We start from the raw sequence: 16,822 nt of genomic DNA on the forward strand, positions 1-16,822 counted from the left end.
TGTCTCTCTCTCTGTCTCTCTCTCTGTCTCTCTCTCTGTCTCTCTCTCTGTCTCTCTCTCTGTCTATCTCTCGGCTCACTGGAGTGAGGAGTTTTATGGACGTTTTCCACGTATATTTGCATGTTTTGAACTGTGACCAGGGAGGGGTGGAAAGGAAAACACAGTTGTTGAACGGGTCACCTCATGACCTCCCCAAGCCAGCTGTCACCATGACACCGAGTCCCAGAGGAATGTACTCTGTGCGGTCGAGGCCTTTTAACAAATCCTGTCAAATGTTCGACTGCTATTGACATGGCTTATCTCAACAAACAAGGATTACGCAAGCCAGCAGCTTTTTAACCATTTCCAAGAGCCTTGTAGAGCTCTTATCGGAGCACTCACAGTATAGCATTAATGCTCGTGCTTGTTACATATCTTCATCCATCCCTTTCATCTCGTTATGAGATCTAGAGCTTTGGGTTTGTTTGGTTTATGGCAGAAGACAAGGGACTTTTGTCTATTTCCAACAGCAGGCGATGTATTAAGTCTGGAGTTGATAAGTACCTTGCCAGTGATACATCACATAATATCGGTAGCTTTAGGCTCCTGCCAAATGCTCTGTTGTTGAAGCTATGTCCAGCTCAGTCCCAGAGCTGTGATGGCTATCTGGCTGCTGCAGGCTGGGTCTGGAGGGGTCTGTTCTGTTGGGCGTCACCCCACCCTCCGCCCTCCCATCTCCATGGCTGTATTCAGGGAAGCAGTATATCCTGCTGCCAGAAGCGCCAGGCATTTGCGCCACGTGTGATAAATATGTGTGCCGGCCCTGCAGAGTACACTGAGCATAGCGTTCCGATGAAGAATCGGAGAGAATCACCGTGATGTGTTTGTGTTCCGCAGTGGCCCTGCGTTGAACTGCAGCTCATAAATTCCACCGATGATGTAGCTTTGGCATTTTTTTTTCATTTTTTTTTCATTTTCTCCAGCTTCCAAGTGAAGCTTCCGGAAGGGGGCTAGGCCTGCTGGTGTTTGAGGGAAGGGGGGCTCGCCTCTCTCCCTGCTCCCTGTACCCCCACCCCCCATTCAGCTGCAGTGTTCATCTGATCGACAGCCTGAAAATTCAATTTAATGACCGGCCTCCAAGCACGTAATATGATTTTAAAACCTGTTACGGTCAAGCAGAGGTGCGATTTGCATAATGATCCCAGCAAGATAGGGTTGCCGCTGTTGCCATGGCAGTGAGGAGACAGACAGAAGAATGGAGGTTGAGCCCTTTGCTGGTGTTGATGGGAGCCCTGAGGGGCAGGAGTGGGTGGAGGAGAGATGGAGGGAGGGAGGGGGGGGGTGGAGGGCTTGAAGAAAATTCAGGGACTACAGGAAACAGGCTTTAAGCAGAGGAACACCACAATACGGTTACAGTGCTATTGATCCCAGACCGGTGATGGGTGACCCAAAGCCCATCGTAGCCTGCCTATACAGTTAGCTTAATCAATAGTAGCACTTGTAATTACAACCCACGGCATCATTTTTCAGACAGCCCATGTAAATAAACAGACCGTGCAGTCTGGCGTAGGTCTGAGTTATTTCCTGAAGAGGGTGCCCCGTGGTTTGACTCTGAGGTTAACTGCAGCAGACAGTGGAGTTTGAGATAAGAGGAAGCAGTGAGGAAAGGATGCTCTTAACACAGCAACACTCTGCTCTGCTCATATCCGCTCAGTTTGGAGAGCACTCTCCACACAGCTGTGCTCCATCCCCCTGGGCTCTCCTAATGTTTTAACTATTTCAAATGTCAATATCATGCTGTTTAGAGGATGTCGAGTCAAGCAGTTCTGATTGCCGCAGTAATTGACATAATGGGTGTAAACATTTAAAGGGGGGGGGGGGTGGTTTGTATGAAGTCGCTCTGCTGAAGATCTAAATTTGCTTTTCTGTTTCTGTGTTTTTGTTTTTTTTTCCAGACGGAAATTGCCAAAAGGCTTAACGCAATTTTAGCTCAAATTATGCCTTTTCTGTCACAAGAGGTGAGTTTTTCAAGTGGTCAACTTTTCAATGTCACACACGCCAAAGGTGGCGGTTATGTAGTCTTAAAGTTACACCCCAAAAAATGTAAGGTTAGTTTTGAATGAATAATTGTGCATGCCAAGTGTTGGCCTCTTAAAGGCAGGAATGCAGTGAATATCCAATGTGTGTTTGTCAGTTCTGAAGTGTCCTTCATTAAGCTGTGTTTTGTTCCTCCAGCACCAGCAGCAGGTTGCCCAGGCTGTTGAGCGTGCTAAGCAGGTGACTATGACTGAGCTGAATGCTATCATCGGGGTACGTGGACTTCCCAATCTGCCCCTCACCGTGTGTATACCTCCTTTTATACCTTTTTACACCTCCATGGCCTGTGGAAAACCTGCACACACACGCACGCACAAAGATTGAAAACATTCTGCTCAGGGGCGTTATGCCATTCAAGGTTGGGGGCTCCACAAAATGAAGTGGTTTGATAAATGAAAGTCACAAAACCACAAATTTAGCTCCTTTTCAGGAGAAGGGGCAGCAGTGTCGGAGATGGTTTAGTGTTGGAGCACTTTGAGATTTGCTTTAAATGTGGGAGTCAGGTGAGGGAGTCAGGTGGCTGAGCGGTTAGGGAATCGGACTAGTAATCAGAAAGTTGCCAGATCGATTCCCGGCCGTGCCAACTGACGTTGTGTCCTTGGGCAAGGCACTTCACCCTACTTGCCTCGGGGGGAATGTCCCTGTATTTACTGTAAGTCGCTCTGGATAAGAGCGTCTGCTAAATGACTAAATGTAAATGTAAAGTGCATTACAAATAAAATATATTATTATTATTATTATTAGTGTAAACGAGAGGGAATGAGCGAATATCGTCTTCAACAGCCATAACGGCACCAGAAATGGTCAAACATCTCTAAATAAATAGACAATATTTACCCCCATATAAAGTGGGAGATTACTGATGCTATATATCTATGTATAGACATTGTGACATGATTGTTTCTTGACCTGGAGAAGGACCCTGATGCCCCACGTTCTAAATGTGCCCACCAGCGTTTTGGCTCGCATGACTCCCCTGATTCTGTTTATGTTTCCATGACTTAGACCACATACAGTCAACAACTACCCAGAGAAAACGGAACACGGTCAGCCTTCCTCAAAGTGCAGGTTTTCCCTGGTCATGGATTCATTTGACTGTTAAAAGGTTGTGTTATTGTTGTACTGCGTTATGTTGTCTGAAGAGCAAGGGTTTTGGGCGGGTCAGGCCTGCTGGCTCTTGTTCTTGTCTCAGTGGCATCGTCACTGTCTGGTTGTGTAATTATAAACGTAAGCCAGAGATCTCTGGAGATTCCCCCCTGCTGTATGTATTGCTTTAATTGGCCGTGGTTTTAACCAGGAGGCTCATCTCTCACTGCTGACCTGGATAGCTGTGGGAATTGAAGGCAGGGGAGAGGGGGTAGAGGTGAACAACACAATGTACTGCTGGAGCCCTGGACAGTATTCACAAGCGCGCACACACACACACACACACACACACACACTCACGCAGTCAGTAATCAGCCATCACTGGGGCAGCTCATCTCTCTAGCAGCACACAGCGTGCAGCCTAGTGCAGAGCTCACCTGCCATCTGCTCCTCATTGATCACCAACACCAGCCCTTTTAGTCCCACCCCCCCCCCCCCCACCCCCCTCCCCCAATCAAAGCTCATGTTATCAGCGATCTTGTTATGACACCAGTTCACCCTGCTCTGACCTTAGCTGCCTTCTCATTGAGCTCGCTAACACGTACAGGAGGCATGTTGCACTGCCTGTCGGAGGGCCCATATTGAAATTCAATGACCCCCCCGTGACTTTATACTCCTGGGTAATGGCTTCCAGAAATGGCTCTGATTCGATTGTCCTAGGTGATGTAGTGTTATTAGTTTAAATCCTACAGAGCAATGTCTTGATTACACCTTCACCATGTAAGCAGGGCTGTCGCATGGAATTTACCTGTGTCGTGTTGTTATTGGGTGAAATAATTGATCTGCAATTAATTTGGAATTCTTCTTTAACCTTTTGAACAGCTCGAGTCAGTTGTAACCACTGTCATTATCTGCCCACTGTCAGCGGTTATTGGTAAATGTAGGTTAATGTCCAAGGTTGGGGGGGGGTAACTTCACAGTGATTTCCCAGTATATGGCCCAATTTGTCTGTATCCCTTGTTCTGAAACATTGAGTACATTTGTTTGCACACCCCGGTGTGGGGGGAGGGGAGGGCGGGGGCGAATGCCTAGTAGCCATTAGTAATTCATGAAGGAGTGGCTCTGTAGACACGCCAAAGGCCTCATGCATATTGTAGAGCAAGGTGGGGTGAAGGGAGCGTGCCAGCGAGCAGGAGCCAGAGAGCAGGAGCCAGAGAGCCGGAGCCAGCAGCATGTCTTATTGATGGGACGGGAGGGCCGGTAATAGGATGCATCTAGGCCAGCTGGTGCTGGTGAGGGGCTGCCGCTGGGGCACCTCCACATCAGACCGCTCTCTCATTGGTGGAGAGCCAGCGACCTGCTAGCATGGACCTGGCCACATGGCTGTCAACCAGCCATGTTTATCTCGTCAGGGGAAGGATGCGTTTGGAGTATCCTCTTCCGTTGTTGAGTTCATTTTCAGCTAGCATTAGCATTTAGCTGTTGACGACCATTTTATTTTGGGCTGACGGGGCTATAGGGAAATAAGTCCTGTGCTAAACATAATTACTACCCATGGAAGTATAGTCCGAGCTTTTCAGTGGGCTGCCATTTTTTACAGTGATGATTGCACTTGGAACCTCTAGCTCATTAGCGTCTGTCATGCATGTAGCCTGATCTGTGGTTGTTACACATAGGACTGAACCTGTCACTCTCCCTCCCTCCCTCCCTCCCTCCCTCCCTCCCTCCCTCCCTCCCTCCCTCCCTCCCTCCCTCCCTCCCTCCCTCCCTCCCTCCCTCCCTCCCTCCCTCCCTCCCTCCCTCCCTCCCTCCCTCCCTCCCTCCCTCCCTCCCTCCCTCCCTCCCTCCCTCCGTCCGTCCGTCCGTCCGTCCATCCATCCATTCCCCAGCAGCAGCAGCAGGCTATCTACCCAGCAGCTCTCATGGTCAGTGTTACACAAAGATGGCCCCCTGTAGCATTTGCTGGAGCTATTGGGCTTGCTAGCACAGAGAGGAACTTGAAGGGGCTTGTGCATGCTGCATGCTATTCCTCCAGGAACTGCTAAAGTGCCCATGACGTTTCGCCATTTTTTGGCCCGAAGTGAAGTCGTTTTGAGCAAAAAAACGACAAATGAGCCTGGCTGCTATATTCACACAGTGAAATAAAGATGAGCACAAAGAGCTGGTCTTTATCTAGGAATATTGAATTAGAGGGAATAGGCTTCCCTTTCTTGCTTTATTATTGTCTCTATTTGTGGCCCTATAATGAGGGCTGTGGCTGATCAGCCATGCATATTACCCATCAGTGCCTCATTAAGCACAATGAGCAGGGATGGGGCTCCCCTGCCAACAAACTGGCTGCTTAATTTCCCTCATGGACCTAATATCATATCTCACACACCCACACACACACACAAATCTTGTATGCACATTTTATAATTGGATTGGCAGCCCCGGAGTTGAGGGGAAGGTTGCAAGTTCATCTCCCCTGTGACACCCTGCTCTATAGCCATTCTCAACCCTACCTGCGGTGTGGATAATGTGAAAATCTAGAAGCAATTACCCCTCCCCCCTCCCTCTGGAATGACAGCTGATGGACATATTGGTATTGTTGTGCCCTGTCAGCTTGCACGCCCAGTATGTGTGCAAGCTTGATGAAAAAGTAATATTTCCTCGTCTCACATGTGAAGTGGGTTTGATAACCAAGTGAAGGCCAATGCATCACACAATGACACGTCTCTGATAGGTTCCTCCATCCATTACGACGGCCCCCATGTTCTGGACGTGACCAGAAATGGTCACTCTTTGAAACCAGACTCGTAAAAGAGAGAGAGAGGCATCGAGCCATAATAGCATCTGAATTATTCAGCTGGCTTGTAGACTGTAATAAATTGTGGATGTCTTTATTGGTGGCTTGGCTAAGTATTATTTAACCTTGCTTTAAACTGCTTACTTCCATACTGAGTGCCTTTTAACTCCCATCCATTTTCCTGTGCCTTTCAAATATTGATGGGGGAGTATTGGAGGCTTGACTCTGTGCCAGGCGGGGGCCGGCCCTGGTGTCGGCTGCCTGATGCGCCGGCCAGCCACATGTACCCGCTACAGCAGCAGCTGCTGCTGGCACTCACCACCATCTGATCTGTCGAAGTTTGGGTTTGTGGCTGCTTACTCACGTGCTGCGATTCCACCCGAGTGAATGTGAAGGGAGTTGACATGTACGGCTGCTTTGTGGAGGGTTTTAAAGAGCGGGTGGTTGTTGAGCCCCCGCAGGCTGACGGACAGATTTCCGTGCCTCCTCCGGGACCCCCCCCCCCCCCTCGCTTGTCAGAAATCCCCCCCCAGCTTACTGACCAACTCACTGACAGCTCAGGCACCGTGAAATATGCTAGTTTACATGGAGCAGAATGCTACCTCCTCGTTTGACGAGCACGGTTGGCTTGAGGAGGCTGTCGTTGGCTTCCATTGTGCAGTGATTAATCCAAGCTTGAACTAGCTCTGCTGAGTTGAGTTCTTCTCCTCCCCGGCATCCCCGCCAACGTCCCCCAGTATCCTGCCTCCGACGTGTTGAGCAGTTGACGGTCGTTAGTTAGAACTTGTATTTTCCTCATAGCACATCTGAGGCTTATTGCCCCCCCCCCCTCCCCTGGTAAACCCCCCCCCTGGTATGAAAATAGCTCTGAGAGGGATTGCTCTCTTGATCCTGACGCTAATAGATGTGTGAATGTGCTAATACTCGCCCACCCCTCGCTGCGCAAATGGGGGGTTTAACTGATCAGCTGGCGTTTAGTGCATGGCGTCTCTCTCTTTTCTTTCCCTATGACCCACTTGTGGTGTGTCTCGTGTCGTCTCGCCCCCCCCCTCCCCCTCCCCCTCCCCCCCCCCCCCCCATCCCCCCCCCCCCTACAGCAGCAGCAGCTCCAGGCACAGCACCTCTCCCACGCTGCCCACGGCCCTCCCATCCAGCTGCCCCCTCACCCCTCGGGCCTGCAGCCCCCAGGCATCCCCCCGGTGACAGGGGCGGGCTCCGGCCTCCTGGCCCTGGGAGCCCTGGGCAGCCAGGCCCACCTGCCCGTGAAGGACGAGAAGAACCACCACGATCTGGAGCACAGAGGTGAGGACGAGGGGGGGGAGGGAGGGGCCCTTCTCCAGACTCCTTAGAGCTTTCATGATGACGTGACTGACAGCGTGATAACAGTGTAAAAACATGAAGGGGTGAGGGTGGGGGGGTGGAATGATTCATCTGGAGAAACTGAGTTAGTCCATGCTCCAAGGTCCCCTAGGTAAGAGCTATATCCTGTCTGCTCACATTCTGTGTGGGTAATGAGCTGGTACATACTCATGCCCATGACTGGACAAGCTATTCAACGGCTCCAATCACACCGTGATAAGAAAGCCCTGTAGGCAAATCTCTCACTTAACCACCAGCATCTGTTATGATATGCTAACTGACTTGTGTTTTCCTTTGCATGACTTGGCTAATCATCTTCTCCCCCTTCCATGGCTGGTTCCTGTAATAAGAGAGCACGGTGAGTCCTCCAGTGGTGTGTGCGTGTGTGTGTGTTTGTGTCGCATGTAAGAGAATGCTTTCAAAATCAAGAGCATTTCCATTCATAATTCACCGTTAATGTCAAGTGAGATTTCTTGCTAAAAACGCACTAAAGCCCCCTGTTCAGCCAGCATCCTAATCTGCGCTCAATAAAATGATTAATGGGAAATGAGGTTTGCAATATAAGCCCATGTGCATTTAATCCAGAGGGGAAATGACTTGTATCACGCTGGAGAGATTAGCAGCTCTGTAATTTCATCACAATTAAAGAAAGGCTTGGACTTAAAAGATTGATCTGATCCCTTCTAGTGTCTCCCTTGTTTACCAGTCCTCCATCTCCTCTCCGGCATTTTGATAAATATTTATGTGCACAAATGCAGAATTGTTTTATTTATCCTTTTTGGTTCTCCAACCCTGTGCGCCCCCCCACCTGCTAAAGCATTTATTTGAATGGCTGTGATCTCTGATGGCTCGTGATGGGGCTCTGCGAGATTGTGTTTCTGTCGGCTAAGCCTGCTGAATGGGTGCAGTCATGTCTGAAGAAATGGAACTCCTGGGGCGATTAGCAGGACTGTTTTGTTGCCGCGCAGGTCATCTGATAGCATAGTGGTGACTTTGGTTAATGAGTCACGCTAAGCATCTCTTGAAAAGGTCAGCCATTGTAGAGACAGTGGCCCTTTGCCCAGACAGCAAGTCCCATCGCCCTCTGTCGACTCCACTGGGCTGCCGTTTGAGCTCTGGACCTCAGAGGAAGAGACAAGGGACTCGGGAAGAAGACTTGGACTGTTGACAGGCCAGCTGAACTCCCGTAAAGGCCTGTTGGACACCTGCCTGGTCCCCTCCAGCATATTGACTTTTAGAGTGAGCTGTCCCAGCTTGTGTGGGCCGGCTCTGAGGAGAAGCACCAGTTGGTCCCACGCTGCTGTGCCCACTGGCAGGATATAGACCTCCCCCCCCCCCCCTCCTCCCCCTCCTTCTTTATCTCTCCGCTCAGAGGCCTGCCGTTAAAAGCCGAGTGCAGCTGACATGGTGCCCAAGCACGCCACAGCAATCAATGGCCGTTGCCCACGCCTCTCTCTGTCTCTCTCCCTTCTATGTATCCTCTCTCGCTCTCCGCCTCCTCTCTCGGGTCTCTCCTGTTTTCGCTCTCTTCATCTGTCTCCCTCTTTCTCTCTCTCTCACCCCCCCCCCCCCCCCTCTCTGTCTCGCTCTGCGGCGCTGGCTCTAGAGAAAGAGCCTCTGTTCAGCACCAACACACACTGCTCATGTCCCTGTGAGGCTGTTTGTTGTCCAGTTGTGAGAGGGGAGGAGGGAGAGGAGCCCACGAAAACAAGCTCCCCCTTCAGCCCAGATAAGGGCTCATTCTGCCCGCCGTATAGGGCCAGGCCTGTGTGCGAGACGAAGCTTGGCTGGTGTCAGGGTACTGTCTGGAGCGGTCTCACAGTTGGGCTTGTTAAGAATCAGTGGCATCTCTCTGGTTCTGGGACTGGATGCTTCCTGTGTTTTGGATTGGAGCCGGTTGTCCTGAATGCACATTGGCATGGCGGGGGGATACTGCTCCATGGTTGTTCTTGGAACTGTAGTAAACCCTGTGTGCGCTTTGTCCTCGCAGAACAACTCGATATCCCCCTCGGACAGCCTGCGCACGGCCAGCGAGAAACACCGCAGCTCCTCCGACTACAACATGGACTCCAAGAAACGCAAAGTGGAGGAGAAGGACAGCATGAGTCGATACGTACGTCCCCACCAACACACGGGCCCTGAACACGAGCTCGGCGACCCAGGCGATGGAAGTCCGATCTCTTGACCCCTTTCCCCTTTCTCCCCTCCCACAGGACAGCGACGGCGATAAGAGCGATGACCTGGTCGTCGACGTGTCCAACGAGGTGAGGGCGCCACTTGATTGGGGGGGGGGGGGGGGAGGCGGGGTTGAAATAGGACGTTGTCCACCTGAAGATGTCAGCGTTCAGTGCACCACGTCAAGCATACAGCCGTGTAGTCACCCCGTTGTGTGTCTGTCTCCCCCCCCCCCCCCCCCCCCCCCCCCCAGGACCCCGCCACCCCACGGGCCAGCCCCGCCCACTCGCCCCCGGAGAACGGCATCGACAAACCGCGGCCCCCGAAGAAGGACACGCCCACCAGCCCGGCGTCTGTGGCCTCCTCTGGCAGCACGCCGTCCTCCAAGACCAAAGAGCACAGCCAAGTACATGCAGCCCCCCAGCACTGGGTTACTACTGGGGGGGGAGGGGAATGGAAGGGGGCGTGGTGCAAATGTGGGACAGCCAACCAAGGCCCTTCAGTGGCTTTAGTACTGTCTGTTCCCTCGGCCGCTTTTTAAGTACATGACTAACCGTCAGGGATAATAATGTCCTGCAGCAGGATCAGCCAGGTTGTCTCTTAATAGCTCAGTGTATTTAACTATTCCAGGATCTACCCCCCCGCCCCCCTTAGAAACAAGATTAAACCAAAGGCAGCAAGGGATGAGGGGAAAAAAATCTCTATTGTAGAAGTAATAGGGTTTGGAATAAATAGCAGTATAGAGCTCAGCAGGACTTGTCAGAGACAGGATTAAGTGCTGTTTGTGTCTGGCTTTTGGTTTGTGACCTCAGTTCTCTCTCTCCTCTCCTCTCCTCCCCTCCCCTCCCCCCACCCCCCCCGGTACAGAATGACAAGTCCTCAACACCTGGTCTCAAGTCCAACACGCCCACCCCCCGCAGCGAGGGCCCCACCCCTGGCACCAGCACCACCCCAGGACTGCGGCCCATCCTGGGCAAGCCCACAGGCATGGAGGCTCTGGGTGAGTCCTCTCACAGCCGGCCAAGCCGAGAACTCTGCTCGCAGCCTGGTTTGCGTCTCATCTGCTTGTGGCTGGACTCTGTATTGGACTGACCGCCCCCCTCTTCTCTCTCGCCAGCTGCCCCTGCTCTGCGGACGCCCCTGTCCATCGCGGGCTCCTACCCTACCCCCTTTGCCATGATGGGCCACCCGGACATGAACGGCGGTTTGACCAGCCCGTACGCAGGCCTCCACATCTCCCCTCAGATGAGCGCCGCCGCTGCCGCCGCCTACGGACGATCGCCAATGGTAACCCCCCCCCCGCACGCTGCCGCCCCCCCCTCCTATCCTCTCCTCCTGCACACCTCGCACACCTCTCTGGGCTTCCATGCATCGCCATGTTAGAGGGGAGATGTGCGTGCAGCTGACGGCAGCTGTGCTCTCTCTCCGTTTTCCAGGGCTTCGATCCGCACACCCACATGAGAGCTCCCGGCCTGCCAGCCAGCCTCACCTCCATCTCTGGGGGCAAGCCGTAAGTGTCCCCCCTCTCCTGGGGCCCCCGCGTGTCACCCTCTCTCTCTCGGTCTCAGTCCCGTGTCCCCTGTCAGCCAACTGAAGGCCTCTCTCTCCTCTCTCTCCTCTCTCTCCTCTCCCTCCTCTCTCTCCTGTCTCTCCTCTCTCTCCTGTCTCTCCTCTCTCCTCTCTCTCCTCTCTCTCCTGTCTCTCCTGTCTCTCCTGTCTCTCCTGTCTCTCCTCTCTCTCCTCTCCCTCCTCTCTCTCCTCTCCCTCCTCTCTCTCCTCTCTCTCCTCTCTCTCCTGTCTCTCCTCTCTCTCCTGTCTCTCCTCTCTCCTCTCTCTCCTCTCTCTCCTCTCCCTCCTCTCTCTCCTCTCTCTCCTCTCCCTCCTCTCCCTCCTCTCTCTCCTCTCCCTCCTCTCTCTCCTCTCTCTCCTCTCTCTCCTGTCTCTCCTCTCCCTCCTCTCTCTCCTGTCTCTCCTGTCTCTCCTGTCTCTCCTCTCTCTCCTCTCTCTCCTCTCTCTCCTGTCTCTCCTCTCCCTCCTCTCTCTCCTGTCTCTCCTCTCTCTCCTCTCTCTCCTCTCTCTCCTGTCTCTCCTCTCTCTCCTCTCTCTCCTCTCTCTCCTGTCTCTCCTCTCTCTCCTGTCTCTCCTCTCTCTCCTCTCTCTCCTCTCTCTCCTGTCTCTCCTCTCTCTCCTCTCTCTCCTCTCTCTCCTCTCTCTCCTGTCTCTCCTCTCTCTCCTGTCTCTCCTGTCTCTCCTCTCTCTCCTCTCTCCAGGGCCTACTCTTTCCACGTCAGCGCTGACGGGCAGATGCAGCCCGTGCCCTTCCCCCCCGACGCTCTGATTGGCCCGGGCATCCCGCGCCACGCCCGCCAGATCAACACGCTCAGCCACGGCGAGGTGGTGTGCGCCGTCACCATCAGCAACCCCACGCGCCACGTCTACACGGGGGGCAAGGGCTGCGTCAAGATCTGGGACATCAGCCAGCCGGGCAGCAAGAGCCCCGTGTCCCAGCTGGACTGTCTGGTGAGGAGCCGTCTTCACTGCACGCCTCCACACAGGCTGAACAGGATATGGAAGAACCCCAGTATCTATGCCCAGACCTCATGTACCTGTATTGATTTCCCCCCCCCCCCTTCCCCCACCCACTGGCCTCCCCTCTGCCACAGAACCGGGATAACTACATCCGCTCCTGCAAGCTGCTGCCAGACGGCCGCACATTGATCGTGGGCGGTGAGGCCAGCACGCTGACCATCTGGGACCTGGCCTCCCAGACGCCGCGCATCAAGGCGGAGCTCACCTCCTCCGCCCCGGCCTGCTACGCCCTGGCCATCAGCCCCGACGCCAAGGTCTGCTTCTCCTGCTGCTCCGACGGCAACATCGCCGTCTGGGACCTCCACAACCAGACCCTGGTCAGGTGGGTCCCACATCTCCCCCCCCATCCCCCCCCCCCCCCCCCCGTCCACATGAGCAGTGCTATGAAGGCTTCACGCTGGACTGATGGAGTGCAGAGTTGTCACATGTGGCGTTTGTGAGTCTGAGCATGTTAAGAGGCTTCTCTCTCTTTATCTCTCTCTGTGTCTATCTCTCTCTCTGTGTGTCACAGGCAGTTCCAGGGCCACACCGACGGTGCTAGCTGCATCGACATCTCCCACGACGGCACCAAGCTGTGGACCGGCGGCTTGGATAACACGGTGCGCTCCTGGGACCTGAGAGAGGGCAGGCAGCTGCAACAGCACGACTTCACCTCCCAGGTACCTGTCGTCGTCCCACTCCTCCACACACACACACACACACACAGCAATAGTCCATCCCGCTCAATAACGTCTGTCCCGTTGGCCAGATCTTCTCCCTGGGTTACTGTCCGACGGGCGAGTGGCTGGCTGTGGGCATGGAGAGCAGCAACGTGGAGGTGCTCCACCACACCAAGCCTGACAAGTACCAGCTGCACCTGCACGAGAGCTGCGTCCTCTCCCTCAAGTTCGCCTACTGCGGTGAGGACTGCCCCTCCCCCCTCCCTCCCCTAGTTGCTGTTAGTTTTTTTGCTTCGGTGTCTTCTTCCTGTAAAGGTCACTGGAGGCAGTGCAGCTCTTAGATCCATTACCGTGCCAAGGTGGCCTGATGATGTTCCGTGTTCTGTCCTCTCCAGGTAAATGGTTCGTGAGCACTGGGAAGGACAACCTGTTGAACGCTTGGAGGACTCCTTACGGCGCCAGCATATTCCAGGTATGCAGATCGATCCAGTCTGTCTGTGAAGGGGATGCAGACAGGCTCAAGCCCGGGGCCCAGATAGTCTCTGTAAGGAAGGGCACGGCGACCGCTGCCCTGACAGGCCCTGTGCTATCAGTGAAAACCCAACCTGAAATATTGACCAGACGAGTTCAGTTTGAGGAGGACAATCAGGGTGGAGATTGGATGTCATTAGAATCTAACATAGCCTTGCAGTCAGCGTTTAACTTAATACGTATGGAGCATGCCCAGGTCTTGAAGGTCCCATGACAAGAACATTTCACTTTAGGAGTTTATTTAACATCAATATGAGTTTCCCTAGCCTGCCTTTGGTCCCCCAGTGGTTTCGATAGGTGTAAACCAAGCCCTGGGTATTCTTCTCCATCTTTGAGAAAATGAAAGCTCAAACGCTCCGATTTGAAAATGTTCCTCTTATGTCGTCATAAGGAGGAATGGTTACCTCCCCTTTCTCTGCTTTGCCCGCCCAGAGAATTGGGCCCGCCAATGAGAAAATGAGCTAAGACCATGCAAGCGCAATATTATTTTTTTCTCGAGACGTCATGGCTCGCAAACGACCAAAGCATGGCAGTTAGCCCCGCCTCTCTCCTCCTCATGGCATGTAAAGCTACAGACACAGAAATGGCACGTCCTGACGTCATTGCGGTCCTGCTCGTAGTGGCTGTAATTCTGCACCAATGCTGAATTTCGGAAGACTTCAGATACAGTATTAGGGGACCACTAAGGCCTATATGCATCCAAAAACAGCATGCCATGGGACCTGTGAGAAAAGGTTGCGTCCCATCTAAAGCTCTTCTCCCTGTTTCAGTCCAAGGAATCCTCCTCGGTCCTCAGCTGCGACATCTCAGCGGACGACAAGTACATTGTGACGGGCTCCGGTGACAAGAAGGCTACTGTGTACGAGGTGATCTACTAGATGGAAGCTGCCGTGGCCTGGAGCGTGTCCTGCTCAGGAACAGGACACTCCCCCCCCCCCCCCCCATCTACCCCCTCCTCACAGACAGCATGGATGTGGCCTGCAGCCCCCTGGGTGAACTGACTGGAGACGAAGCTTGGCTGGGCCAGACTGGACTGGACCGGACCAGACTGCACATCTATGGCCCAGGATAGCTGTGTTCTCCGCCTCTGTTCTCCGTCACTCATGCGACTAACACAGCTCCCAAGGCACTAGTGAAGAAAATATTGTCTCACTGTTTTCTGTTTGTTGGATTTTTGTTGTTGTTTTTTTGGGTGTGTGTCTTTTTGAACACGGCGGGACAGATCCGTGACTTCACGAGCGGCGGCTCTCTGCTCTGGAGCTTCTCTCCGGAGGTCCTGTGAAAAGTGTACATAATGGAGTAATAAAAGGCCTTTTATAGATTTATATTTTGGTGTCCAGTTACGCTTGTGATGGTTCTTTCTTGTTCTCTCCTTGATTCTCAGTTCTCCCCCTGGGGGATGGAAATTAGATTAGGACTTTGTAAAAGGATATTCTATTTCAGTTTTTTTTTTCTTTTTTTTTCTTGCCTTTTTCAAGTTCGTTTTCCAGGCTGACCTTTTCGGAAATCTAATTTGGATTTTTCTCCCTGGAAAAAACACGATTTTGCTTATTAAACCACGTAACCGGGACATTTGTACAGATTCTCTGGATTGTAACCGTGGAGAACTCTGGGAAATGCCCATGTCTTCAGACTGAACCATCGGAGAAGCTGAAATCTGGGACCAGGAATGGGTGGAGGGAAGGCCTGTCAGTTATCTGTGTCTGACGGCCCTGGTCCGCTGATCAAATGAATCCTAGAGAAAAAAAAGGACACCAAGGAACACAGCTGCTAGATTGACTGTAAAAATGGTGCGTCTCTGCACAAGTGGCCCTCTGGAAGATCATTGGTGTGCTTTGGGTGGGGGAGGGGGCGGGGGGGAGGGTCTATGCTCTCAATTGACTGTCCAATAACCTGCTTGTGCAAATTGTTCTGTGCTCACCATGGCTTCATCCCAAGTCATCAGTCTTTAATAGTTTGATTAGCTGTTTTGACTGCCTGTACGGTAACTGATATGCGAAGGTTACACCGAAGTAGTCAAACCAGTCTAACAACTTTGTTCCTGTTTGATATGCTCTGTTTACTTTTTTCCACTCCATGATGCGCCTGTGTCCCGGCCTCTCGTGGGCCGGCTTGAACGATCTCTTATTCGTAGACACATCAGATCATGTAGCAAACTGTCATCATCACTGAGGATATGTACAGTTGTTGATATTTCAATAAACTGTTTTTGATATAAAATTTAAAAAAAGACTTTCTCTTCAGAAACGGTCTCTAGCATCTCCGGTGATACAATTCGTCTTTTGGTAGCTTCTTCAAACACATCAACACGAGCATGCAAGACGGTATGACCGGTTTGGTTGATAATCTGCACTTTACATCAGCCTCAGAGAAGCTGGTATGTTTAAAAAACAAGCCGGCGTCGTGGGTGACTGTGCATGAGAGGCCCTGTCATAGACCAGTTACAGAGGACGCGCCCTGTGTTGTGTGTCCACAGAGCTAAACGGTTCCGCTTCACTCCGTTCCCTTGAAAACAGGAAACATCTCCGGTCGCTCTGCGAGAGGACCTGGCTCCAGCGCTGATGCACAGACATGCTGAGCGTACATGGAAGTGAAGCAGTAAATGGCTGTAAGTGCATCCAGAAACATACAAACCTCCTGGGGTAAGCAGAGGACAGGGGGAGCACAGGAGGAATCTCCCCGGGGTTTAGAGCCCTTCTGGTTCTGGTTGAGGGGCAGAGCCTTCCTGGCACTTAATGGAGCGTCTCCATTCATATTTGAGGTTTGAACTTTATATAACTTTAAAAACTGTCACTGGCGGAGGTGTAATTACTGTCAGCCGTCATGATGCCGGTGCTTTCCACACCTGCTTACCGGCAGCTTGGAACGCCTCGGCATAGTGGCATTAATATTAAACTCGCGCCTTGTTCTGAGGGGAACGGTAGCGATTAAAAGGAAACTCGTACATGGAAAGAAGAAAATACCGCTCTTCACTTCTCGAGTGGCCTTTTGGCGGTTGAGTACTTTAGGGTGGGTTGAGATGAATGCCCCTGTCCCTCCACTCGGGCTCTTAAGGTCCCTCTATGAGCTCCTCGCGCTGGCGGCCTCTTCAGGGATGTTGTTGTTGGATTATAAAAGCTGGACCGGATGCTTTCAGCATGGAGGCTGCTGCCGTGCTCTGCTCTCACGGGTTCGTTTGTTACAGACTATAGTCTTTCTTTCCTCCACCCCCCTCCCACATCTCTGAAGTGTGCACTTCCTGAGTGCCTCGGTTGTCAGCCTTCGCCGCCCGGGCCGAGCTTTCTCTTCCTCACTTAATCAAACAGTGGAATATCTGGAGATGAAAGGTTGGCGCTTTCGAGAGCCACCGTAGCCGGACGACACTGAGGAGGTCATTGTACAGCCGTCTGCGGATCTGCGTTTGAGTGGAGAGCTTTCATCGGGCTCTCGTGTGAAGGCCCACGGCGGTCTGCTCTTTTTAGGGACGTGTTCTCTGGGATTAAGAGTGGCCCAAGAGGTTTACATCCAAGAAGAACCCAGACCAGGGAGATCTCATTTGGCACTCTATGAACCACGGCAC

At 52.5% G+C, this 16,822-nt stretch overlaps 1 protein-coding gene across 2 annotated transcripts in view; it reads left to right on the plus strand.

Annotated features, from left to right (window-relative positions):
* The window catches only part of tle3a (TLE family member 3, transcriptional corepressor a), a 20,718-nt gene extending 6,130 nt beyond the window's left edge, over positions 1-14,588 (plus strand). Inside the window, exons 6-21 of one of the 2 annotated variants that reach the window (XM_084671495.1) lie at positions 1,935-1,997; positions 2,215-2,319; positions 7,048-7,252; positions 7,660-7,667; positions 9,300-9,422; positions 9,523-9,573; positions 9,738-9,890; positions 10,352-10,484; positions 10,602-10,771; positions 10,921-10,994; positions 11,755-12,004; positions 12,148-12,395; positions 12,585-12,732; positions 12,822-12,972; positions 13,128-13,204; positions 14,034-14,588. In XM_084671495.1, coding sequence (XP_084527621.1) covers positions 1,935-1,997; positions 2,215-2,319; positions 7,048-7,252; positions 7,660-7,667; positions 9,300-9,422; positions 9,523-9,573; positions 9,738-9,890; positions 10,352-10,484; positions 10,602-10,771; positions 10,921-10,994; positions 11,755-12,004; positions 12,148-12,395; positions 12,585-12,732; positions 12,822-12,972; positions 13,128-13,204; positions 14,034-14,141 — 2,067 coding nt within the window. In that variant the 3' untranslated portion in view covers positions 14,142-14,588. The remainder of the gene's footprint in view (positions 1-1,934; positions 1,998-2,214; positions 2,320-7,047; positions 7,253-7,659; positions 7,668-9,299; positions 9,423-9,522; positions 9,574-9,737; positions 9,891-10,351; positions 10,485-10,601; positions 10,772-10,920; positions 10,995-11,754; positions 12,005-12,147; positions 12,396-12,584; positions 12,733-12,821; positions 12,973-13,127; positions 13,205-14,033) is intronic. The other variant, XM_084671496.1, reaches the window with a different exon arrangement.
* The last annotated feature ends 2,234 nt before the right edge of the window (positions 14,589-16,822 follow it).

Source organism: Hypomesus nipponensis, chromosome 14 (genome assembly GCF_054491055.1).
Source record: "Hypomesus nipponensis isolate SF chromosome 14, ASM5449105v1, whole genome shotgun sequence".
Taxonomy (NCBI): domain Eukaryota; kingdom Metazoa; phylum Chordata; class Actinopteri; order Osmeriformes; family Osmeridae; genus Hypomesus; species Hypomesus nipponensis.